Below are 27285 nucleotides of genomic sequence, written 5' to 3'. Positions count from 1 at the left end.
CCCCTCACTGGAGCGTGAACGCAAGATGCGCGAGTACAAGCGCACGCTGGTAGACGCGCTGCTGGTGCAATTCCCACCTGACAGCGGGGCCACAGTGGAAGCAGAAGGCGAAGGCAGAGTAGTAGGAGGAAGAGGTCGCCAACGCAGCAGGGGCACCGCCAGCACCTCAGAAGGCAGGGTTAGCATGGCCGAAATGTGGAAAAGCTTTGTCAGCACGCCACAACAAAAAGTACCACCAGCTGATATGGAACGTTTTAGCAGAAGGCAGTATTTCAGCAACATGGTGGAGCAGTATGTGAGCACACCCCTACACGTACTGAATGACGGCTGTGCCCCCTTAAACTTCTGGGTCTCCAAATTGGGCACATGGCCTGAGCTTGCCCTTTACGCCTTGGAGGTGCTGGCCTGCCCTGCGGCCAGTGTATTGTCTGAACGTGTATTTAGCGCGGCAGGGGGCGTTATCACAGACAAGCGCAGCCGCCTGTCCAGATCCAACGTGGACAAGCTCACGTTCATTAAAATGAACCAGGCATGGATCCCAGAGGAGTTGTCCGTACCTTGTGCAGAATAGACACCGGGCCGGCCTTACCCATCCATTTTTTTCTGAGCTTTCTAGGGTTGCCATCTCATCGCTTTCAAAGCAAAAACATATTAATTACAGTTCTCTGGCTGATTAAGGTGCTGTTAATGAAACTCACTTGGTGCCTTATCGAGTCTATCGACATTAAATTAGCCCCAGAACCTGTGTAACTCTGTGTTCAGGTTTAAAGGGATGAGGTAGCAACCCTAGATCTGTCTAACTATTTTGGGGTTTACCCTAATTTAAAAAATAAATCAATTAAAAACCAAAACCTGCTGTGTTGGCTACCTCCTCCTCCTCCTCCTCCTCCTCCTACACCGCCGCTTCCACCTTCAGTCACATTCTTAGGCTTGCGCACTGCAACTGCTTTCTTTAAGTCCCACCAGAGGTTCTCAATCGGATTTAAGTCTGGTGACTGTGATGGCCACTCCAAAATGTTCCAGCCTTTATACAGCAACCATGCTCTAGTGGAGTTGGAGGTATGCTTGGGATCATTGTCCTGTTGAAAGGTCCAACGTCTCCCAAGCCTCAGGTTTGTGTCGGACTGCATCACATTGTCATCCAATATCTCCTTGGTACTGAAGAGAATTCATGGAACCTTGCAGACGCTGAAGCTTCCCTGTACCTGCAGAAGCAAAACAGCCCCAAACATGATTGACCCCCCGCCATGCTTCACAGTAGGCAAGGTGTTCTTTTCATCATAGGCCTTGTTCTTCCTCCTCCAAACATAGCGTTGATCCATGGGCCCACACAGTTGTAATTTTGATTCATAAGTCCACACAACACAATCCCAAAACGTGTGTGGTTTGCCCACATGACTTTCGGCATACTGCAGTCGACTCTTCTTATTCTTTGGAGACAGCAAGGGGGTGCGCCTGGGAGTTCTGGCATGGAGGCCATCATTACGCAGTGTGCGCCGTATTGTCTGAGCAGAAACTTCAGTACCCACATCTGACAAATATTTTCTCAGTTCCTCAGCAGTCACACAGGGACTTTTCTCCACTCTACGCTTCAGGTAGCGCACAGCAGTCAAAGTCAGCATCTTCTTTCTGCCACGACCAGGTAGCGTTTCAACAGTGCCCATTGCCTTGAATTTTGCATTTACTACTGTATTACAAAACCAATTGATATCATTTTAGTTGCATATGGTTCTTTATGAAGTCCTTGTAGGATTTCATTCTGAATACAATTACAAATGTACACTAAATTCCCTAAAACCCTTTACAGCATTGGGGGGTTGAATAATTTTGAACAAAACTGTATGGACCTCGTCCTCCAAGGTCAAAATCATTATATTTTTTATTTTTATTTTTTTTAGGTTATTTTGAGTTATTTCCCTATCCACATTTATTTCCAGAGTACTTGCCATGCTCTTCCTGACATTTTGCTGCCATTTGCAGCCCTCCAGCACTTTCCCTTAGTTTTTTAGAGACATTTTTGTAGTCAAAAGTCCGGGTCCCCATTGACTTCAATGGGGTTCGGGTTCGGGTCAAAGTCCGGGTTCGGTCCCGAACCCGAACTTTTTTTTCAAAGTCCGGGTTCGGGTCCGAACTCGAACATCCAGGTGTCCGCTCAACTCTAGTTATGACTCATAGGTGGAAAGATAAGCAAGGGAATGCTCCCATAGTATAAAAACTGTTTTTAAAGCGTGCTTTAAAACGAGCAGATTGCACTCACTTGTCTGCAAAGTTATGCAAGCATAGATCAGTATGTCTCATGGACACAAACTCTCTTTTAGACAACCGATCAACAGAATTTCTCCTGCAATCCACAGTCTCTCAGTACACATCCAGGAATGTCATCTGGGCCAGTAGCCTTCCATCAGTTGATCCTGAACAGGGTGTTCCTTACGTCGGCTGGAGAAAAGCAGAGCGCCTGGTCGTTTGGAAGGATATGGGTAGTTTTTGTGAAGGTTTTTAGTTCGGCATCTCAAACCGTGCATACGGCTGGATTCACATCTATGCATTTTTAGTGCTTTTTGCAGATTTTGACTACAGTCCATTTACCATGGTTTCTTATGTATGACGTTCTGTGGTGCAAATCTGCAAAATGCAAAAAGCACAAAAACAATGCATAGGTGTGAATCTAGCCTAAAAGTGGTTGAGTGCATCTGCGAGAGAAGTATTATTGTCACTAGCCTGTGGTAATGGTGGTGGTGATGGTATGGATAGCTTTGCTGTCACCAAAGTGTTTCTTGATTCTTTGAGCATATTTTTATTTTGCCTTCTTGATGCCATGAGACCGATTTGCTCTTGCTGTTTTGAGAGCCATTTATCTGCTGATCTGAATACCTCATCTCAGGTTTTTAGCAGCCTACGAACCTCTGCTGTCATCCATGGCTTCTGGTTGGCACATATGGTGATAATCTTGGTGACTGTCACATCATCTACGCACTTTTTGATGTAAGCAGTCACTTTCATTGTACTCTTGTAAGTCTGTATGGTTGTTGTAAGTGGCTGCCTCTTTAAACATGTTCCAGTCTGTGTGCTGAAAGCAGTCCTGCATTACTGGGGTAGCATTGTATGGCCATACTGTGATTTATTTTTTATTTTATTTTTTTAACCGGTTTTGCAACTGTAGGCAACAGTTTGTATGCTTGAATTAGCATAATAGAGATATGATCTGAATTCCCAAGGTGGGGGCGGGGTTTAGCGTTGTATGCATTTTTCTCTGTTGTATAAACAAAGTCCAGTATGTTGTTTCCCCTTGTTGCAAAATTCACATGTTGGTAGAACTTTGGCAAACCTGTCTTTTAAGTTTGCGTGATAGAAGTCACCAGCAATAAATAAAAAGCCGTCAGGGTTGTATGTTTGATGTTCACTGATAGAGCTGTAAAGTTTGTGAAGCGCTTCCTTAGCGTTTGCACACGGGGGAATGTAAACCGTTACAGTGACAATGGCTGTGAACTCCCTCGGCATATAGAAGGGTCGACACTTCACAAACATAAACTCTACCAGTGAAGAGAAGTGCTGTGGTAGTAACAAAGCATTGTTACACCATTCTTTGTTGATATATACACACACAGACCACCGCGAGTCTTACCGGACAGTGATGAATCTCTATCCAGTTGGTGGCAGATTAGCCCGTGTAGCTGAATGGCGGAATCCGGGATGTTGTTATTTAGCCATGTTTCAGTGAAGATAAACACATAGCAATCTCTTGTCTCATGCTGTGTAGACCGACTGAATTGAATTAAGTTTATTTTTCAGTGAGCGAACATTAGAGAGCATAAGTGTTGGAAGAGACAGTCTTGTGGGGGTTAGCCCTTAGCCTAGCTCATATACCTCCACGCTTACCGCGTTTCTGTCTCCTCTCACCCCTTACCCAATCTAAGGGCTCTTTAGTCCAGTCACGTTATCAGCTTCCAGTGCCAGCTACAGGGGAGTGGAGGGACAGTGGACAGCGGATGCCCCATAGTAACATAGAAATACGTTGGCAGAAAAAAGACTGAGTGGTCCATCGAGTATGTCCGTTTTTGTTTGGTAGTCACATTATGTAATGTTGCAATTTATTAAGGTCTATTAGGCAAACCATACATTGGCCATTTTTTTCCATTCAGCCAGCTGCTGAGTTATTGTATTTTGACAGCAGGGAGACTTCCCCGCTGTCAGATTACACTGATCAGTGCTGCCTGCTATAGCTTGGGTCACTGGTCAGATTACACTGATCAGTGCTGCCTGCTATAGCTGGCGGCACTGATTGATCAGGAAAAACCCAACAGGGTGGTTGTACAGAAGTCAATAAATAAATCGACTCCTGTACAACCAACCTGCTACGTGGATTGAAATCCAGCTGGTCCCTGGTGAACTGGTCAAATTTTGATCTATGTATAGCCAGGTTTACTAAAAAAAAAGAACGTTAAAGGGTTGGTTGTGTTTTGTTGTGGTGATGATAGTGGTGTGTCTAATAGAATAATCAACTAGTAGAGCTTTGAATAGTGGAACAAACTACATTATATGACCAAAAGTATTGGGACTCCTGCCTTTACACGCACATGAACTTTAATGGCATCCCAGTCTTAGTCCATACCGTAGGGTTCAATATTGAGTTGGCCCACGCTTTGCAGCTATAACAGCTTCAACTCTTCTGGGAAGGCTGCCCACAAGGTTTAGGAATGTGTCTATGGGGATGTTTGACCATTCTTCCAGAAGTGCATTTGTGAGGTCAGGTACTGATGTGGACGAGAAGTCCTAGCTTGCAGTCTCCACTCTAATTCATCTCAAAGGTGTTCTTTCAGGTTAAGGTCAGGACTCTGTGCAAGCCAGTCAAGTTCCTCCACCCAAAACGTGCTCACCTATGTCTTTATGGACCTTGCTTGCTTGCCTATGCACTGGTCCAAAAAGGAGTTAAGGTCTGGGTTCTGACTGGGCCACTCCAAAAGATGCATTTTCTTTTTCATAAAGCCAGTCTGTGGAGGATTTACTTCAATACTTAAGGGGATTGTCCTGCTGTATCACCCAACTTCTACTAAGCATCATCTGGCAGACAGCCTTTCTAATGTTATCCCTTCTGAAGTTATCCCATAGTATATTTTGGTAAACTTGAGAATTAATTTTCTCATTGATGATGGCAAGTGGTCCAGGCCCTGAGGCAGCAAAGCGAACCTAAACCACGATGTTCCCTCTACAATTCTTCACCACTGGGATGATGTTTTGATATTGGAAAGTCGTGGCCTTTTTGTGCCATGTATAGTGCTAAGTATTTATGTTTCATCAGTCCACAAAACATTTTGCCAAGGTGCTCTTTGGCAAACTTCAGACGCTCAGCAATGTTTTTTGGCGAGCAGCAACTTCCTCTGTGGCGTTTTGTCATGGATATCCTGCCTGCTCAAATACTTACACATGGTAGACTCATGAAGAGGGGAGTTTGTCAGTTCCAGTGATGTCTTCAGGTCTTCAGCTGTTACTCGTGGATTCTTTTTTACATCACTGAGAATTCTGCGTGGTGCCTTGGGAGTCATCTTGTCTAGGCGCCCAATTTTAGAAAGAGTAGCCACAGTACTAAACTGTCTTAATTTCTAGACAATTTTTTGAATGATACCTAAACACTTTGAGATTGCTTTGTATACCTTTCCAGCCTTATGCAGATCAACTACTTTTGATCATATGTCTTCAGAGAACTCCTTTTTGTGAGGCATGATTCACATCAGCTGGTGCTTCTTATAAACAGCAATCTTAAAACGTTGTCTTATCAATCAAAGTAGCTCTAAACCACAGCTCCCAACTCATTTCATTAATTGGACTTCAGTTGTGCAAACTACTGACTCCAATTAGTTTTCATTTAAGTAATTAGTTTAGATTTACTTACTTTTTCCTCCAGCACTGTGAATCTTTAATGTGTGTACTCAACAAAAACACTATAAATTAAATTTGTTTATCAGCTTAAATTACAACTTTTTAATTTTAGATAGAGAGAGGTTTTTTTTTTTTTTTTTTGCTCCCTGTGTCCCATTGGGGAGAATTACTTTCATGTCCTATCCCATAGCCAAAACAAGAAGCGAGAGGAATTTCCTGCAAATTAAGGGAATACCTTTGGGGCCCCCCAGGTCACCAGAATTGTGTCCCTATTGAAAGATTTCCTTTCTATCACTTTTCTGGGGACGACCCGAAATTTGTGAGTCTCTTAATACTTTTCACTTTTTATGATAATGCTAAACAGGACAAATAGAGAGGGTGAATCTTCTTAAAAGGGCAACAGAAAGCAATAAAAACCTGACAGGTGTTCTAATTCATCTCCACTCCAAATCTGTAAAAAAAAAAAGTTTTGCCTTTAGTTATACTTTAAGCACATTGTGTTTGTTTATTGATATGACTTAAATTAGGATCAGATCACATTTTTTATGGCAAATTACTGCAGAAAACCCAATACATTTTAAGGGGTTGAGATACTTTTTTTTTTTTGCCATTGTAGATAAGGTTTTAGCAATGTGAAAAAAAATGCAGTTGACCCTTCTTTCAGTGGTACAAAATACCCTGTGTTACACCAATAAATATTAAAACGTTTAGTCACTGTTTTTACTTACTTTTACAATGTTTGACTGGTTAATGAAAGAAAGCATCCATACTCCCACCAAATAAAAAATTCTAAATGTAATTTGGTTTTGCAGCTGCGCAAGTGCGTTATGTTTGGCCACAACCGTTCATTCAAAGAAGTGGCTTTGTTTGACTTTATAGTAAAGTAATGCAAAAGATAAAACATTTCTGATGCATGTAGAAAGATTGAACAATGTTTGACGAATGAACCAGCTATTAAATGTATAAGTAATTTATTATGAGTATTTACTGCACACCAACTTTGCAAACACAAGGGTTTGTGTGTGTTCAGACCTAAGCACTGGTCTGTGAAATATCTACTTTGCTTCACAAACAGTCACTTTGATGGGAAGGCTCTGTGTTTGGCGTTAGAAAGCCCTGGAGGTCACATGCCACCTCTGTGCCAACCCTCAGCTCATCCCTGGTCCTTTTTGTACATGCCTATTCAGCCTGTTCTGCTGTACAAGCATTTAACCTGATAAAGCCATGGAGTTCAGCAGTACACCGCCAGAAAAATATTAGAAAATCCAGGGTCCCGACACATTAAGGACAAAGACTAGCTATTTTATATAAGCTCACTAAATTATTGCCATGTTATTGACAGCTGTAGATCAAGATGATGGTTTTCTTGGTTATTAAAATGATACTACTCAATAATGTATCAATGCATTACCAAATGACTCAATAAATGTCACATGACATTAAAAAAAAAAAAGTATCAGTATTCGATATCAGCGAGTACTTGTACTCAATCTCAAAAAAGTGGTATCGGGACAACCCTAGTTTTGACCTTTGTTGTTTTTGGGCCTGTTGGCACAGCATGTCCTTGAAAACTTTGCCATTGTGCAATCACTTGAAGGCACCAGTCTATGACTCATTTGCCTGCTGTGACATGTATTGTACTCCAAGATATGAAATGAACAGGTTAGTCAAAGGGTGATGTCACCTTGGGGGGAAGACCACTTATACATCTCCTCTGGCAGCCATGGTTTTCCATCATTGGCGGGATGGAGACCCAATGCAGAGTTGGATTTAAGCAGACTGCCAACTAGATGGCATTTTCATTGGAGATTGTATAATATATGTCTTTCTATATATATATATATATATATATATATATACACACACACACACACACACACACACACACACACACACACACACACACACACACAAGTGGTGGGGGAAATCTTATGCAAAATTCATGCAATTATTTGCAGTGCGATTTGTGCCCATTCATTTTGTATTGATGCAAATTGCACCACAAAGTATTGGTTTTAGCATTCTTACAAGTTTTTGTGAAAATACAGAGTATCTGCGCTTACCTAATAAATTTAAAACAAATACATCCCATACATATATAGAGTATATTTACAGTATATACCCATACATGTTATACTATGATAAATAGTATCACTGGCAGCACCCACAAAAAAGAGACACAGTTTTAGTTATCTCCTTACATGTACATGTATTTATTTATTTATAGAGAAACCCATTTTCCTGAAAAGCTCAGGGGCTTTATAAAGCTTTGGCAAATACAAATTGACAACTTTCCTAGGTTTTATACAAAATGATACCACAGTTTAGCAAATAAAACTCGCAGCAGCTGTTTGCCTCATTATACCTGAAACAAATTGGTCAAGTGCATAAAATATTGTTGGAATATAAAAACTTTAAAGCGATACTAAACAATATCCTTATTCTCCAAAAAATAACTTGTATGCATTCAGTATTAATAGCTCTGTAGTCTATTTTTTATGAAATTGCATCTTACTGTGTAATCTTACTGAGATCCTGAACATCTCCTTTTCCCCCTCACTTGTTTTATTTTTTTTGAGAGAAGCAGTGCCCATTAGTTGGAGTATGCATTGCTCTATGCACACTATACATCCCATAGTCCATAGTCATGGTCCCTAGTCGATCTCAGCAAGAGAGCGTGGCTATGTTCTTACATTATAGTGGGACCATAGAGAAAGAACATAGCCACCCCTCTAACAGAAAGTCGGTTTACAGCAGCCGAAAAAAAAAAAAAAAAAAAGGAATGTGGAGATTTGTAAGCAGCTGAAAAAAATAAAAATACATGCTTGAAGTTTCTTTTTTACCACAGTGCTTAGTGTCACTTTAAATTACACTGGAGACAATACACAATACAAATAAAGTGTTACATAAGTATTACACAAAATCACAAATTATTGTAAATCAAAATGAATTAAAATAGCTTTAATATATTACCGTATAAATGTTTTTAAATGAATGAAAACATGGGGGTTACTAAAACTAGAGAGTGCAAAATCTGGTGCAGCTGTACATGGTAGCCAATCAGCTTCTAACTTCAGTTTGTTCAATTCAAACCTGGAAGGTGATTGGTTTTGATGCAGAGCTGCACCAGATTTTATAGGCCAGATTTTACATTCTCCAGTGTTGGTAAATCAACCTCACGGTGCCTTCATACCAATGTTCTGGGTTTGACTTGGCACATTCACACCATGTCATAATATGCCTTGCAGTAACACACAGCAATGCACTTTATGATGTGTATTGTGGTGCATTCACAATCACTCTCAACTGTACCTGCTCTGTGAATTGCAGTGCACTGCATTTTAAAAAAAATATGCCAGAATTGCTAAAGTTCAAATGATTATTTGTGTGTTGAGAGCCCAGGTAAAATAGGCTGCCTAACGCAACACACCTCGACAATTAAAAACGCATGTGTTACTGTGAATAGGCCCTTAGACAGAAGCCCAGCACAAAAAACCTGCATAGCGGTACTCAGGGGGAATACAATTTTACTATGCCCTGCTTTCCCCGTTACAGAGGGTGAGAAAGTAATGCCTTGTACACACGATCACTTTTTCCGTCGGAATAAACTCAGACGGGTTTTCCAACGGAATTCCACTAGAAATTTTCTCTTTCTAGTTCCATTGGAATTTCTGATGGAAAAAGTCCAATGGGGAAATATCCGATGAAAACATTTTGTCTGACTTTTTTCATCTGGAAATTCCGATCGTGTGTACGTGGCATAAGTGTCTTTTGACAGAAAGATGCTTCCTTTTGAGGTGTTGTGCCATCAGTGAGCATTTACAGGACCCTGTCTGAGACCCATGTTTAAAACAACACTGTGATAAAGAAAGGGACAATGTCGGCTTTTATGCAGAAATTGGCCTCAAGAGGTAAGTTCAGTTTTCATATAACCCTTTTGCACAGACTGCCCCTCAGCCCTCTAAAAGGGTAAGTTCACTTTTAAAGAAAATCTGTAAGTTGAACGTACACTGGACCCTCTCCCCACCCCCCTGGTCCCACTGACCTTGAGTGCCACGATTTCCCGTTGTAACACATCCGCTTTACCGATCTGGGAATTTGAAATCCCTCCAGCTCAATCCCGGTAAAGCGGCTATACGATGTGTCACATCGTGAGATTGTGGCCCTTAAGGTCAGCGGGAACGGGTGTGGGGGATGGAGATGGGCCAGTGTAAGATTTTATGTAAAGGTGAACTTACCCTTTAAGAGTTCTAAAAGCTGGGAGGAGGAGACAGGCATTCAGATCATGTGATCGGCTGTCCCAGGAGTTACATGATCAGAACGCTCCCGATTGCAAGTATGCATTGGGAGCTAACCGAACCTCGTCCGCTACTGTGCTGAGAACATGCAGGGAACGCTCTCTCAGCACTGCAAGTTGTTTTAGGAGGACCACATATATGCGGCCTCTCCACGTTAGGGTCCACCCGCCAAGTGGCTAAATATATGCGTGTGGCTGCCTTCAAGGAGGTAATTAAAGAAGAAGCTGCTTTTGGTTTGACAATTCAGTTCAATTTCATATATTAATAACTGGTAGCTTTCTACATTATTAGAAGCCATGGGCAAGCTAAGAATGTTAATTTGCCAATAGTCATCTTCTCAATGTCTCTGCTATTGAGTTTTGAGCTTGGAAATAGTGTATTGCATACAGTATATTACCTGCATAGAAATTGTCTCATACATAGGGCAATAGCACACTCCCAACTTATTCATTTACTAAGTAATAAAGTACTCACAACAAACATCGAGCTGCATATAGGGATCAGCTTTAGGGCTAGTGTACATGGGCATTCTGATTCAAGGCTAGTGTACATGGGCAATCTGCTTCAGGGCTAGTGTACATGGGCAATCTGCTTCAGGGCTAGTGTACATGGGCAATCTGCTTCAGGGCTAGTGTACATGGGCATTCTGCTTCAGGGCTAGTGTACATGGGCATTCTGCTTCAGGGCTAGTGTACATGAGCATTCTGCTTCACGGCTAGTTTTTCCCTTAGCATTCTGCTTCAGTCCTAGTGTACATGGGCATTCTGCTTCAGGGCTAGTGTACATGGGCATTTATGATTTGTTTCTGAAATCATTTTGTAAGCATTTCTCACTGATGTAGAATTATGTGTTTAAATTGTATTTTATGAACGAGTATACACTTGTGTTTATATTAAATTGCGTTAGTTTGTCTTTATTCCTTTATATAGGCCAGTGTGAATGCATCTGTGAACATCTGTCCCACACTGAAATTAAACTCACCATTTACAAGTGTCTTTTTTCTGTATTTTACTTGCGTCTGACTCTGAAGCCGATGTATAATAGCCAATATGAACACAAATATAACAGAGCAGCTTGAACATAAAGCTGGCATATATACAGTAACTGCTAAAATGTAAACCAGTTTGGAATTGCACCCGTCATTCATAACTATATCTTTTTTTATAGCAAGCCAAATACAACTATAATATTTAGAAAATAACATCTACTGATCATTTAAAATCAAGTACTCAAATTTATTAATAAAATTAATCCAAATTTGAAGCCCAAATCCAGCCAACATTTTTTTTTTCATTCTGAATAAACTAGGGAAGAGTAAATAATTCTGTCATATTTTTCCTGCTGTACGTGACCCTGTTGGGGAAATTTCACCTGACTTTCGTTCCCTCTTACATCACAATATAAAATTAAGGTAGACAGAAACACAGAGGTGTAAATACTAACCTGCCAGAAGTTCTAACCCGTCACCACATTACTGAAAAATGTATATTATTGCAGTCTGTGTCCCCACTGGAAAGATTTCCCATCGCTTTTTATCACAAAAGAAAATGATGGGAACTTCCCAATGCATACAGAGACTTCACAAAAAAAAAAAAAAAAAACTGATTAAGGCTCTATCCTTTTCTTACTCTGTCCAAAACTGAAGAAAAGTTTTGGTTTAAGTTGGACTTTAATTTTGAATGCATTTTTCATTATAAATGCAATAGGGTCATTTGTGCAGTGCTCAAGCTCTCAAAAAAGCGGTTTAGTAAATAGTAAGCATCATAATATTACGTACCAATGTTATCTAAAAGAGCGAGATTATGCATACTTGTATGCGAGACACTTTCTAGATTATAACCCTACATATTACAAAAGTGCTGTACAATTTGGTAGGAAGAATATAGGTAAAAAGAGGTTAAATACAGGTTGGCAATATTTAGGTCTATTTACAGGAATCAGACTGACAGAAAATGTAACATGGTTTGTGTACACAGGAATTGCCACGGCATCTCTTTAAATGTAAGCATCTGTTCATCACGTGGGGTAAGGATATACAGTACGTTAAAGGAACATGAACTTGAGGTTTCACAGCTCTCATGATTTTAAAGAAGGCGTCCCACAAACACGGTGAGGAAGTCGTCATAGCTTAGTCGTACACTGCCGGATCGTGTTGTATCCTTTTCACGGAATGATTCGGTCATACTCTGCAGCCTGGTACAGACCTGTATGAAGCCATCTAGCTGCAAGGTCATGTTGGCTGAGCGTGGAGCATATCGGGTCATCACTTGCTGCACAAACTGTGGACTCAGACTGTATCCCATCTGGGAAAGAGCTTTAAAGAGATAAAATCCACAATGTAAAAAAAAGTTGACCATAAGGAAAAGCAGAAAAATATATATAATATTAATAGTATATATATATATATATATATATATATATATATATATATATATATATATATATATACATATATACACACACACCATACACACACAGTACAGACCAAAAGTTTGGACACACCTTCTCATTCAAAGAGTTTTCTTTATTTTCATGACTATGAAAATTGTAGATTCACACTGAAGGCATCAAAACTATGAATTAACACATGTGGAATTATACATAACAAAAAAGTGTGAAACAACTGAAAATATATTTAATATTCTAGGTTCTTCAAAGTAGCCACCTTTTGCAGCAGACATATCTCTAGAACTGTTAAGAGGAGACTGTGTGAATCAGGCCTTCATGGTAGAATATCTGCTAGGAAACCACTGCTAAAGAAAGGCAACAAGCAGAAGAGACTTGTTTGGGCTAAAGAACACAAGGAATGGACATTAGACCAGTGGAAATCTGTGCTTTGGTCTGCTGAGTCCAAACTTGAGATCTTTGGTTCCAACCCCCGTGTCTTTGTGCGACGCAGAAAAGGTGAACGGATGGACTCTACATGCCTGGTTCCCACCGTGAAGCATGGAGGAGGAGGTGTGATGGTGTGCGGGTGCTTTGCTGGTGACACTGTTGGGGATTTAATCAAAATTGAAGGCATACTGAACCAGCATGGCTACCACAGCATCTTGCAGCGGCATGCTATTCCATCCGGTTTGCGTTTAGTTGGACCATCATTTATTTTTCAACAGGACAATGACCCCAAACACACCTCCAGGCTGTGTAAGGGCTATTTGACCAAGAAGGAGAGTGATGGGATGCTGCACCAGGTGACTACCTCTTGAAGCTCATCAAGAGAATGCCAAGAGTGTGCCAAGCAGTAATCAAAGCAAAAAGGTGGCTACTTTGAAGAACCTAGAATATGAAATATATTTTCAGTTGTTTCACACTTTTTTGTTATGTATAATTCCACATGTGTTAATTCATAGTTTTGATGCCTTCAGTGTGAATCTACAATTTTCATAGTCATGAAAATAAAGAAAACTCTTTGAATGAGAAGGTGTGTCCAAACTTTTGGTCTGTACTGTATATATATATATATATATATATATATATATATAATACTCTGGTCATGAAGGGGGTAAAACCTTCCAGAAGTTAGGTACTTAAAAAAAATAGTTAAAAGTGTAAGTTTCACCTTAAGATGATCTTACACTGGACCCCCTTGCAATTGCACCTGGATCTGCTAACCTGGAGATCACCCGTTCCGACAGATCTTATAGCCACTTTACCAGTCCGGGGGTTTGAAATCCACCCGGCTTTCTCTCCTCTTCGTCTGCAGGGTGACAGGATGGGCTACGCGGGTTTCCGATTGCTTCCGACGAGGTACGTTTAGGAGTTTATGCAGAGGGGATTTTTTAAGCCCCGGACTGGTGAGGCGGCTATACAAGGTCTCCTAGCGGGTGATCGCTGTGTTCCATGTCAGCGTGTTCCATGAGGAGGGGTCCAGTGTAAGTTCACCTTACAGATTTTTCTGTAAAGGTGAACTTACCCTTTAAAGGAGAGATTTTTCTACCAAACATTTTTTTTCGAATTTAATGTATTATTAATACATTTTTATTCACGCATTCCAAGAAATGCAAATATAAATATATATATATATATATATATATATATATATATATATTTATATATATATATATATATACACACATATACATACACACACATACACACACATATACATACACACATATGTTTTACATGAGTAATATATTTTTGTATTCGTAGTGGAAGAATTTACCTTGGTGCAGTTCTGTATAACTAATAGAGCCAGACCTGTCTCGGTCATATTGCTGGAACAGACTTTTCCACTGCTGAAGGTATGTCCACAGACCCGAAAATCCAAACAGATCAACCTTACCAGACTGACCCCTATCAAACATGTCTGAAAATCAATATAAAGTATGTTAAAATCCTAAAAACCTTGCATTTAAATGCAATTTTCAATTATACATCTACAATGTGGCATCCATTAGCAACATTCACACTTCTGTATTTTTATGCATGACCATTTATCCCTATGCAAAGTGCATCAAGACTTAGAGGGTAAGCAAGCTCAATGGTTGCGTCTTGATGACACTGTCCATCCGACACAGACAGTTTGACTGAAAACACACTTTCTGTAGTTTATAATGGCATGAAACAGTATAGAGGTAGACAGAGACCATGTAATCTTTGCCTGGGGTTTAGATCAGATAAAGAATGTTTTTCTAAATGCCAAAAAATATGTGATTTGATAGTGCTGAGGTGTGCCTATTTGATTCATATGCAGTGTGGATTATGATAGGCCTAAAGCTATCATTATTTTTACTTAAAGCGGGGGTTCAACCAAAAATAAATTTTTAACATTACATTCAGCCGAGTTGTCCTAATGACAATCGGCTGTGTTTTTTTTCCGTACATACCTTATTTTCACCGCCGCTTCCGGGTATGTCTTCTTCGGGACTGGGCGTTCCTATCCTAATGACAGGCTTCCGACCGTCGCATACTACGCGTCACGAGTTGCCGAAAGAAGCCGAACGTCGGTGCGGCTCTATACGGCGCCTGCGCACCGACGTTCTGCTTCTTTCGGCAACTCGTGACGCGTAGTATGCGACGGTCGGAAGCCTGTCAATCGAATAGGAACGCCCAGTCCCGCAGAAGACAAACCCGGAAGCGGCGGTGAAAATAAGGTATGTACGGGAGTAAAAAAACAGCTGATTGTCATTAGGACAACTCGGCTGAATGTAAGTGAGTCTAGCCATAAGTTGATTCTGTGGTTCATAGCCCTCAGTTTTCCAGTATGGATTTTGAATTTTAGGTTTAATACCACTTTAATATATTTATTTACCATGTTGAGTTTTAGCTGTGTTCTAAAGCAAAACACCATATGCCTATTGTTTTTACCTTTAAAGCTGTTAGGCATGTATTGTGATAAACAATCTGTAGATTATCATGTGTTTACACAACTTTGTCTAATTAAAAACTAATAACCGACTATGTTAAGACGGATCCGTCTGCTCAGCAGGGGTCTGATCCCTGTTGAGCAGGCAGATGACAGGTCCGTGTCCGCTCTGCATAGCACAGAGCCCACTATTTTCTATGAGGCGGTCAGATGGAAACGGACCACCTGTTAGTTTCCATCCAACTGCCATCTGATCCAATCCACCGGATGAATAGGAAACAGATCCCCATCAGTCTGTTTGGCGGCCCAGATTGGATGCAAGCGGGTGTAAATGAACACGTCCGTTTAAATCCACCTCCACACAGATAACTATGGGTGGGTTAATCAGGTCCGTCTTAAAAAAAATGGACAGGTGGACCCTGATCGGTCTGATGGCATGAAAAGGGCCTAAAGCTTATAATTAAAAAGCAAATCACAAATAATACTTACTTAGTAGATAAATACTTACTTAGCATCATGGTACAGGTTTCGTCATTAAATGTTGACCAGTTTGAGTTAACCAGTGCTTGTTTGAGCTCTTTTAATGTTATAGACCCACTCCTGTCACTGTCCACAGTCTGGAACCAGGAATAAGCTTCTGGGTTAACGCCTGGTGGTATATTCCCTAAGAAAAAAGTTAAAGCACAATTCAGGAGCAAACCTACAGTAGATCTTTAAACCCAATGCCAGCCAAAATGATTTTCTATGTTTAAGGCTCGGTTCACATATGAGCCACATGCGGCTCACAGCAGGGGTCCGATGCGTCCTTGGTTCACAGTTTTAGGTCAGATTTCAGCCCAAATTTTGGGCTGAATTTGGACCTGAAATGGACCAAAAGACGCACAACGCACCGGACCCGCTGCAGAGATATGTGAGAGAGCCGATTAAAATCTCCTGTATTGCTAATTGGATGCAGGGATCCTGCATACAATTCGCAATGATGTGAACCCAGCCTTATGCCGCTTACACACGACTGGAATTTCTGACAAGAAAACCGTGGATTTTTTTCAGACAGAATTTAGGCTCAAACTTGTGTTTTATACACACGGTCACACAAATTCCAACCTTCAAGAACGCAGTGACGTACAACACTACGACGAGCCGAGAAAAATGAAGTTTAATGCTTCCGAGCATTCGTCGACTTGATTCTGAGCATGCGTAGGATTTTTGTGCGTCGGAAATTTCATACAGACGATCGAAATTTCCGACACACGGTCACACAAAATTCCAACCATCAAGAACGCGGTGACGTACAACACTACGACGAGCCGAGAAAATGAAGTTTAATGCTTCCGAGCATTCGTCGACTTGATTCTGAGCATGCGTAGGATTTTTGTGCGTCGGAAAATTCATACAGACGATCGGAATTTCCGACAAGAACTTTTCCCGTCGGGAAAAATTGAGAACCAGCTCTCAACTTTTTGTTGTCGGAAATTCCGACAGAAAAAGTCAGATGGAGCATACACACGGTCGGAATTTCCGACCAAAGGCTCACATAGAACTTTACTTGTCGGAAAGTCTGACCGCGTGTACGCGGCATTAGACTGGAAGAAAGAAAACTCCTCTTAGGTTTTGATTTGCAGTCTGTGTACTCATTGGTGAGAGCCATCCAAATTTCCTGTAAGGGCGGAAAGTAATGATAAATCTCCCCAGTGAATACACCATCTGCACCCATAACTAATTTTTATTTAAAATGGGAAGGGTTAGAATCTGTCAGATTATTAATACTGTCTGAGGCTACCAAGCCTAAACATAAGGTGAAATGTCCATTAGGGTCACAGACAGTATTAAAAACGTGACATAATTGTTGATCATTCTCATATTTCACAAATCCTATTAGACCTACCTCAGACTTACCTGAAGGAGCTTGTCCATACTGGCCTTGTTGAGGAGCTCCATAAGGATTGGATGCTGGTACACCATAAGGTCCCCCAGGAGCATGGCTTCCATAAGTACCTCCAGGTCCCCCAGGTGCTGTACCCCCGGCCGCTGGCTGTCCATAACTACCACCTTGAGGAGGTCCATATGGTGCACCTGGTGCAGAACCACCATACGCAGGCTGGCCAGTAGGGCCACCTCCTCCATATTGTTGTCCAGGATTATAGCCCCCTTGAGGCGCCCCAGGAGCTTGTCCTCCAGAGCCCTGGTATCCCTGTAAAACCATGAAATATACAGACCTATGTAAATTTTTGCAGCTGCGTAGCACACTTTTATAATAATAGGTACTCTCAAGATAACATTGTATGTGGACAATTATCTATCACTGCAAGAAAAATATTTAACAAAATCTACAATAAAATGTGCCAGCACAAAAGTTCAAGTTCTTCAAGTTTGCATTATTTATTTTATGAAGTTGATCAGCTAAAAAGTAGTGATACAGGTTTCACAACTTAAATACAACAGTGCCACCCAGTGGAAGTAGACCAAATCACAAAAAATTTAATTTGAATAAATATTACATATATACAGCGGGTAAAATAAGTATTAAACATGTCACCATTTTTCTAGGTAAATATATAATGAGACCATCTTATAGGTCATCAGTTCAGACTGAACCAGCTGATATTAATTTGCACTGAAAAGGGGTAGGATTGCTTTCTAATTACCAATAGATTTCAGCTGGTATCTTGTCTTTCCATACCGTTTTGCACCTCCCCTTTGTCATGTGTTCAATACTTTTTCTCTGTGTCATTCCATTTTATTACACATAACTTAATTTCTGAACTTATTTTTATAGGTTTCTCAAAGCAAAGTCCATAAAAACATGGATGAGCGAGTCCGGGGTGGAAGAACTTGACCGGCTTGCACAGAGTCCTGACCTCAACCCAATAGAACACCTTTGGGATGAATTAGAGCAGAGACTGCAAGCCAGACCTTCCCATCCAACATCAGTGCCTGACCTCACAAATGGGCTTCTGGAGGAACGGTCAAATATTCCCATAGACATACTCCTAAACCTTGTGGACAGCCTTCCCTGAAGAGTTAAAGCTGTTATAGCTGCAAAGGGTGAACCCTATGGACTAGAACTGGGATGCCATTAAAGTGGATGTAAACCAGATTCACAAAATCTGACCTGGGCACATATCTGTAGTGTTTACTTATCTCTCTTCAAAGCCCCAAGTCCTGTGTCTTTCTGCTGCTTTGTTGCTCTGTTATCAGCATTGGGACAGAAGGGGCAAGCAGAGTGGCTGCAAATGACCTTGCAGCTCCAGGATTAGAGACCAGAACAACCAGTATTGGAAGTATAGCAATTGCTATACTCCTAAGATCAAGTAAAAATGTAGATAGCAAACAAATAGGATTCAAATTACTGAACTTATAAGCTTGTCTGAGTGTTCAGAGACAAAAAGGTGTAGAGCTGAAGTCACACCCTGCAGAGCTCAGTGAGGAGAGCTCTGGCAGATGATTGGAGAGAATAGACACATCCCTCTGCACACAGCGACCAGGAACAGAACTGAGGCCGTTAATCTGCTGGAGGTCCCTCCCATGTCACCATTTTTCTTTAGGTTTCAGAAAAACTTGTCAGAAGTGACTCACGTGGATAGCAGAGGAACAAAACATGAGACAAAAAAGAAACACCTAGTGCTCCTGAGACAAGTGCCCACTATAGAGCAGGGGTCTCAAACTGGTGGCCCTCCAGCTTTTGTGGAACTACAACTACAATTCCCATCATGCATCGGATGTGAGGGTTAATCTCTCCAATGGAGTGTACTTCTCACTGTTCTCCTTGCTGGAGAGGAAACTGTACCTGAGGACCTCCATGCAAGCATCACCCTGCTTTAAATCTGTGCTTTCCGTACTACTCCTGCTCCTGGATTTTTTCCCTCAATCGTCAGGGGACAGCTCTGACATTAATGACGCAAAGCCCTGCTTTTCTACCAAGATTGCCACCCTGAACACACACACGTGCAGTGAGAGCAAGGCAATGGCGACTCAGTAATAGGTAAAAGAAGATGAGCTGAAAGGAGAGCACAGGCTAGTACTTAGTCCATTATCCTCTGCTGACCATTTTTGGGCATAGATTAAAAGCAGTAAGCAAACAGCTAACACCCCCCAACCCCAGACTAATAAAGTTGCTGTCCAAAAGGTGCTACTGATTCTCCTTCATTGAGAGTGTTGGCACTCTAATACACAAGGTGCGTTACTGGCCAGATCACCAGATAAAAACAGAGGGAGAAAAGCCTAAAATAAAAAAATGAATGCAACCACCACATCTAACGATTGGTAAGCTGAAATATATGACCTTTTTGGTTTTGGGTTTAACTGCCTCAGCCCCTTTAATGACCAGGCCATTTTTTGCTATACGACACTAAATCACTTTAACTCACAATTTTGCAGTCATGCGACGCTCTACCCAAACAAAACAAAGGTCATTTTTTCCCCCACAAATAGAGCTTTCTTTTGGTGGATTTTGACCACCTCTGCAGTTTTTATTTTTTGTACTATAAACAAAAAACAGAGCGACAATTTTGAAAGTAATTAGTAATGGCTGCAATCTGCGATTTTTAGCACGATTTTTGGCGGGACAGCGTCATTGCAGATCAGACACTTTTGACACTTTTTTGGGACCACTGACATTTATACAGCGATCGGGGCTATAAAAATGCACCGATTACTGTATTTAGGTCACTGGCAGGGAAGGGGTTAACATTAGGAGATCAAGGGGTTACATGTGTTCCCTCGTGATTGATTCTAACTGTGGGGGGGATGAGACTGACTAAGGGAGGAGACAGATCGCTGTTTCCGATTAGTAGGAACAGAAGATCTGTCTCTCCTCTCTGTCAGAATGAGGATTTGTGTGTCTACATACACACATCCCCATTCTGCCCCTCATGCCCGTGATCGCGGCCACCGGCCACGAGTATTGGGTCCCCCGGCGTGCAGCGGGTGCGTGACTGCCATCGCCCTTAAAAGGTTCACAATGTACACCTACGGGTGTGGAACGAGCCGACCTGCCGCAGTATAATGACAAAAGCTATGATAACTGTAAATGATTAATCAATATTATAGTAGTCGGTATATATATTTCTTTATTTATTCACATGGTATTAAAGTGTTACTAAGCCCAGGATCCGGCATTCACTATATCTGGTCTCCTACAGTACACAGAACATGGAAATGCAATTATTTTAGTAAATATAAACTGCTAAATACCTTTTCTCATCAGCAGTTTATAGCAGCCCTGTGACATCTATGAGTGTCTGGTTAAGGTTTGTATGAGGAGTTTTCATTCTACTCTGGCTGTCCTATGAGGCTGCAGGACCCCCGAGCCTCTGTCTGGACAATGCTGATTGGCCCTGTTCTGATCACATGCACCCTCCCATTAAAAAAAACAAAAAACAAAAACTTTCTAGCATTACACACCACACTGAGCATGTGCAAAGTGCCCCCAAGGCTCTGTTAATCAGTAGGTGGATTGGGGACAGTAGAAGAAGGGAAGGATCAGAGAAGACAGGATCAAACAGCCTTTTTTACACAATGCAGAGGATTAACCCCTTAGCATACTTTACTGCAGTGGTTCTCAACCCTGTCCTCAAGTACCCCCAACAGGCCATGTTTGTGTGTTTTCGTTTATCTTGCACAGGTGCTTTAAATCAGTTTTTAAATTCACAAAACATGGCCTGTTGGGGGCACTCAGGGACAGGGTTGAAAACCATTGCACATACAGACCGATTTTACTGTTGTAGGTTTATTAACAATTTACCTTCCCATGCCCCTCTTGTTGCAACTGGTTCAAGCACTTACTGACAGGTTTAAGCACTTGCTGACACTCATATAGCTTGTCCCAAAGTCCAGCAATCACTAGGCTGACTGGAGAATGAACGCGAGTGTGACAAGGTCCAGACACAAGGTACGCCAGGAAGGAGTGATAATGACTCAGATAAGGAGAGAGTCTGGAGGAGGAGGAGTGGGCTGACATGCCCTATCCCTTATGTATTGTGCGTGTATATATCTCATCCTGACTGCGATTCCACTGGCACGATTGCACTGGCCAAATTGCCAGGACTGCTTGTGTAGTACCACCGTTTAGTCTGTTGTGTGTTTTTAAAACCCTATGGCCCACCTGTCAGTTTTTTCGGCGGACCTCAACGGCCGCTCCATACTTCTCTATGGAGCATCGGATATCAGCCGTGACATGTCCTCAGACATCCGAACGATCCGCTAAAATTAGACAGATGGCGATACGTCACCATCCGTCCATGGTGGATCGGATATGATCTGATGAAAAAAAAAATCGTTTTCATCAGATCTCTCCATAGGAGACAGCGGCGCTGGTCTAGCCCCTCCTCTCTCAGTGAGCAGAGAGGGACCCGTCATCCTCCAGCTCAGTGGAGATCCACAGAGAGATCTCCCGCTTAGTTGGCGGGAGCTGGTGGACTCCGCTGCGACGGATGTGAAAGGGGCCTATTACTGAAACGGCCATCCCGCTCCTAAAAACAGATATTTTGACCACACCTTAAAGGGACACTAAATGTACTGTAAATGTTTTTTCACCTTAATGCATCCTATGCATTAGGGTGAAAAAACATCCAACAATACCTTCCCCCCCCCAGCTTCCCCGTTTTACTTACCTGAGCCCGTTCACCTGCGGCGCTCGCCCCCGACGTCCTCTTTGCTGCTCAGCCTGGTCGTTGATTGGCTAGAGTGAATGGATTGAAATCAGCGCAGCCATTGGTTTGCGCTGCTGTCAATCACATCCAATGACGCGGTGTGCCGGCCCGAGTGATACAGTAAGCGGCTATAGCCACCAGCTGTATCACGCCAGCAAGAACTTACCACCATGCTCGCGTGAAGATGGAAAGTTCTTGTGGACAGGACCAGAGACAGCCGCCGAGGGACCCCAGAAGACCAGGTTCGGGGACACTCTGTGCAAAACGAGCTGCACAGTAAGTTTAACAAGTTTGTTATTTAAAAAAAAAAATACAAAATTCTCTTTACAAGTTACAACCCCTTTAAAGTAGAACTAAAGGCAAACTTTTTTTGTTCATTTTGGATAAAGTAAAGGCGTGGATTATATTCCTGTCAGTTTTTTGTTACCTATGTCCCATTGGAAGATTTCCCTTCACCTCCTGTCCTATAGCCAAAAAAAAGAAGTGAGAGCAAATCCCTGCAAAGTGAATTAAAACCCTGGTTGTCACCAGAACTAGTGTCCCCATAGAAAGATTTTCCCTCCATCTCTGTTCTGGTGACAACCCAAAGCTTGAGATTTTACTTCCAGTAAAATCAGTAAACAGGAGGAATAGGGAGGATTGGGATAGGAGTAATTCTCCCTAACAGGGGCACAGACAGAAGAAAAACCTCATAGGCGTTATAAAGTGACTCTAAAGGAAATAATAAAATATAAATAAATAAAAAGAACAAACATGTTATACTTACCTGCTCTGTGCAATAGTTTTACACAGAGCAGCCTGAATCCTCCTCTTTTTGGGTCCCCCACTGGCGGTCTCTTGTTATGTGGGCACTGAAGCAGGCTAGTTTCCTAGCTGCACTACTGTGAATGGACAGTGTCAATTCACACACAGAGAGCTCAACTCTGCCCCCCACTCTCTCCTCATTGGCTAGTTCATAGCGATTGACAGCAGCAGGAGCCAATGAGGAAAGAGAGACTCAGGAGAGCCGCTCTAATGTAAATCGCTGGATCGAGGTGGGGCTCAGAGGGGACAGTGGGGGAGCTGTCCCCAGAAGGTTCTTTACCTTCATTTATAAAACGCATGAAGGTAAAAAAAAAAAAAACTTGAGCCTTTACAACCACTTTTATCCCGTTCCACTCTATCCAAAACTTAAGCCTCGTACACACGATCCAATTGTTGGCAGGGGATTGTCTTTTGACAGACTGTTGTCCTAAAATCTGACCGTTAGTACACTCCTTCTGAGAATTGTTGTCCAACTTTCTGCCAACAAATGTTGGATGACAGGCTAGTAAATTTTCGGCGGACAACGGTTGGTTGTCCGATTTTCGTATCGTCAGTACTCAAGCACGTCACACAAAAGTCGAAAGTACAAACACGCATTCTCGGAATCACAAAATTAGCAGAGGGGACCCAAAGGGTGGCGCTCAAGAGCTAAAATAACTTGTAGTACGTCACTACGTTCGTGTTTGTTGGCCGACAATTGTGTGCCGTTAGTATGCAAGACAAGATCCAGGCACATGCCCTGAAGACAAAAATCTGACACTCAGTTGGCCAACAATTGGATCGTGTGTACCAGGCTTAAGAAAATGTTTTGCTTTTAGCTGTACTATGGGATAGATTTAGAGACATATATATATATATATATATATATATATATATATATATATATATATATATATATATATATATTATTATTATTATACAGGATTTATATAGCGCCAACAGTTTGCGCAGCGCTTTACATCAGGGAAGACAGTACAGTCACAATACAATTCAATACAGGAGGGATCAGAGGGCCCTGCTCGTTAGAGCTTACAATCTAGAAGGGAGGGTCAAGTGGAACAATGGGTATATATATATTTTTTTTACTAGTAATGGTGGCAACCAGCAATTTTTTAGGGTAGACTGTGACATTGCGGCAGACAAATTGTGGACACTAAATGACACAGTTGATCAATGCTAAAAATAATCCAGTGACGCTGTAAAAAATGACACTGGCAGGGAAGGATTTATCATGGGCAATCACAGGGTTAAATGTGTTCCCTGGGAGTGCTTTCTAACTGTGTGGGATGTTGACAGTAGATAGAGAGAGAGCTCGGTGTTCCTGATTACTAGGAATCACAGGTCTCTCTCTTCCTCTGTGGCAGAACGACGGTCTGCCCTGTGATTAGCGGTGTGCAGTGTTGTCTTCCTGATGGGATCTGGCACGTGGGATGTCGAACATGCCCGTGACCATCTCTTCTGTTCACCCATAGGAATCACCTCACAGGAAGTCCCGAACTTTTTTTTTTTAAATTGTGCTGCAGGGAATCACATGGCACCCCTGCACACATGGTAAAGAACAGCAAGATTTGACTGCGGGTTGGGAATGCATATACATTTGCGAGCATTCCAAGTGTGAACCCAGGCTTAGATGTGGTGGCTGTATTAGAAACATTAGGTTTGCTTCATTCTGATCCTGCCTGTAACACACTTCCTGTCCTAGAGTGACAACACTCACTGTAATGGATCAGGGCAATAGAAACTACAGAGCCCTGCCTCTTCTAGTATACATAACACAGAGGGTTCTGTAGTCCAGAGAGATCCGTTATCACGTGGGATTTCCTCAGTACAGGAAGTTATCAGCTTACTAGATTCCTGGCAGAATCAACAGATATTTTGGAACTTGTTAAACAGAACAAAGCCCTTTCGATTGTATAGTTTAACAAATCAAAAAGGAGGCAAGGATTACATCTCTGCTTTGGGGTTTACATGCACTTTAAGTGTTGTCAGATTTCATTAAAATGTGACAGTGTGTCATACCTGGACAAGCCCTGTCACGGTGTATATTATTACCATCCCCTCGGGGCCTCACTAGAGCACGATCTTACCTGACCGTACGAATAACTCGCCATGTCACCGTCTATCACACCTCTGGCGGCTCACTTGCTAACTCAATCAGTTCGGTTGAGAAACAACTAGGAAGTGCCCTCCCAGTACGTTATTGTTATCTGTCAAATCGCCATACATTGGCGTCTCTTCGTTTTCTGTCTCCACTATCAGCGCCATTTTACTGGGGCCAATTGCCTAAACCAATGTATAATTAGGTCTTCGACAAAATGGCCACTTCTCTAGATTCAAGGAGACCTTTACAGACCGACTTGCGTCAACCCCAGCCACCCTGTCGTTAACACTATAGACAGCAAAGGATGCCGGGAAGTGTGGCGGAAGTCTTGTGTGATTATACCGTATCATAAGAAGCACTTCCCGTCATCCTTAGCAGCTGTGGCGGAAGACTTTCGTGATAATCGAGCGCCATAGGTGAATGTGAGAAGGCTAGGCAGAGCTGCAAAGGATGCTGGGAAGTAAGGCGGAAGTCTTCGGTGATTATAGCGAACCATAGGTACATGTGGATAGGTTAGATAAGAGCCTCAAAGCATTCCGAGAAGTGTGGCGGAAGTCTCCCGTGCTATAGCGGAAGTTACACGTAGATAGTGCCTTCAGAGTTGCTCACAGCAAAGCGTGTTGGGAGGTGTGGCGGAAGTGTCTCTTGGTTATAGCTTTCACACGTGGGAAGTGCAGTGAAAGCCGGGGCTGTGAGTCTACTTGTGAGACATGGTGCGCAAACTAAAATACCATGAGCAGAAGCTGCTCAAAAAGGTGGACTTTATCAACTGGGAGGTGGATAATAACCTGCACGAGGTGAAGGTGCTGAGGAAGTACCACTTGAATCGCAGGGAGGACTACACTGCCTACAATAAGCTGAGCCGCCATGTGAGGGAGCTGGCCCACAAGGTTAAAGACCTGGATGAGAAGGATCCCTTTCGGGCTCAGAGTACCACCAAGCTGCTGGAGAAGTTGTATGCCATGGGCCTCATCCCCACCAAGCAGGGCCTACAGCTGTGCGAAACGGTGTCTGCCTCGTCGTTCTGCAGAAGGCGTTTGCCATCCATCGTGGTGAAGCTAAGGATGGCCCAGAACCTAAAGAGCGCCATCACCTTCATAGAACAGGGCCATATCCGTGTGGGGCCTGAAGTGGTGGCCGACCCAGCTTTCTTGGTCACCAGGACGATGGAGGACTTTGTCACCTGGGTGGACTCTTCCAAGATTAAGAGACATGTCATGAATTACAATGAGGAGAGAGATGATTTTGATCTTGGTGTGTAGAGCTGATGTCAACCATCACTAGTATTTTGGACATTGCGCAAACAGCTCTACTCTCTTGGAAAACTACTTGTAAAAGTATGGTCGATGGTAAACTTCCACCAATCAAGTTCTTTTCAAATGGTTTAAAGAGCCTTCTGTTTATTGTTCTTAGTCAGCCATGTGCAGCCGACATTGGTTTTGTAGTAGACTGTTTATTTTATATCTGTTTTACTATAAATTTTTGCCTAGCAACCGAAGATGCTCATGCTGTTTTTTTCATGTTAATATGTGCAAAATGTTTCTTAGTGAGGTATCCCTGTTTTGTTCAAATTTATCATATACAGTATGTTTTGCAGAATTTTCCACTCGTGATTCAAGAGAAAGTAAACCCTGATGGGGTTTTACTTCCTCTGTCTGCCTGCAAAGGTAAAGCATAATGGGCTACTATGCATCGCATAGTAGCCCATTATGTGAGGCTTACCTGCAGTAGAAGCCTGCGATGTCGCAGTCTTCCTCCATGGCAGCGAGCGTCCATCTTCACCCCTCTTCTTCCGGGGGGGGGGGTGCACAAACTCCAGCTCTGTGACTGGCTGGAAGTCACATGACGTTACTTGCGCGTGGGAGCTGCCTTTAATGGCATGATCCCGGCTTGAAACAGCACAGCGTGCCCTTTCAAGACGGCGCATGCGCAGAAGAAGGCATCGCTTGGGGAAAATTGCAAATATCTCAGAGACTGTGTAGGTCTCTGAGATATTGCAAGCACTTACAGGTAAGCCTAAGGCCCCTTTCACACAGGGCGGATCAGGGGGCTTACTCAGCGGCATAGAACACGTGCAGAGCCCGCCAGGAAGTGTGCACGGCGCTGCGCTAATAACAGTCAGACATTTCACGATCTCTGCAGCCGAGCATCGGGACCATGTCTCCCTGGCTGTGATTAGCACAGCGCCGTGCACACTTCCTGGCGGGCTCTGCACGTGTTCTATGCGAACACGCCAGAGCTCATCCTTAC

The 27285-nt window shown here is 42.4% G+C and overlaps 2 protein-coding genes across 2 annotated transcripts; one reads left to right on the top strand and one right to left on the bottom strand.

Moving 5' to 3' along the window:
* Positions 1–11165: 11165 nt before the first annotated feature.
* Positions 11166–25176, bottom strand: PEF1 (penta-EF-hand domain containing 1). Its single transcript, XM_040337088.1, has 5 exons — positions 25022–25176; positions 17377–17671; positions 15989–16144; positions 14338–14481; positions 11166–12486 (listed from the first exon to the last, which is right to left on the bottom strand). The coding sequence occupies exons 1-5, from the start codon at positions 25043–25045 to the stop codon at positions 12257–12259; spliced, it is 849 nt and encodes a 282-aa protein (XP_040193022.1). The 5' UTR covers positions 25046–25176; the 3' UTR covers positions 11166–12256.
* Positions 25177–25386: 210 nt separating this feature from the next.
* On the top strand, positions 25387–26533 carry IMP3 (IMP U3 small nucleolar ribonucleoprotein 3). Its single transcript, XM_040337089.1, has one exon. The coding sequence runs from the start codon at positions 25746–25748 to the stop codon at positions 26295–26297; it is 552 nt and encodes a 183-aa protein (XP_040193023.1). The 5' UTR covers positions 25387–25745; the 3' UTR covers positions 26298–26533.
* Positions 26534–27285: the final 752 nt, after the last annotated feature.

This window comes from Rana temporaria, chromosome 2 (genome assembly GCF_905171775.1).
Source record: "Rana temporaria chromosome 2, aRanTem1.1, whole genome shotgun sequence".
NCBI lineage: Eukaryota > Metazoa > Chordata > Amphibia > Anura > Ranidae > Rana > Rana temporaria.
Note: the sequence above shows the minus strand (reverse complement) of the source record. Positions and strands in the feature narration are given on the sequence as shown.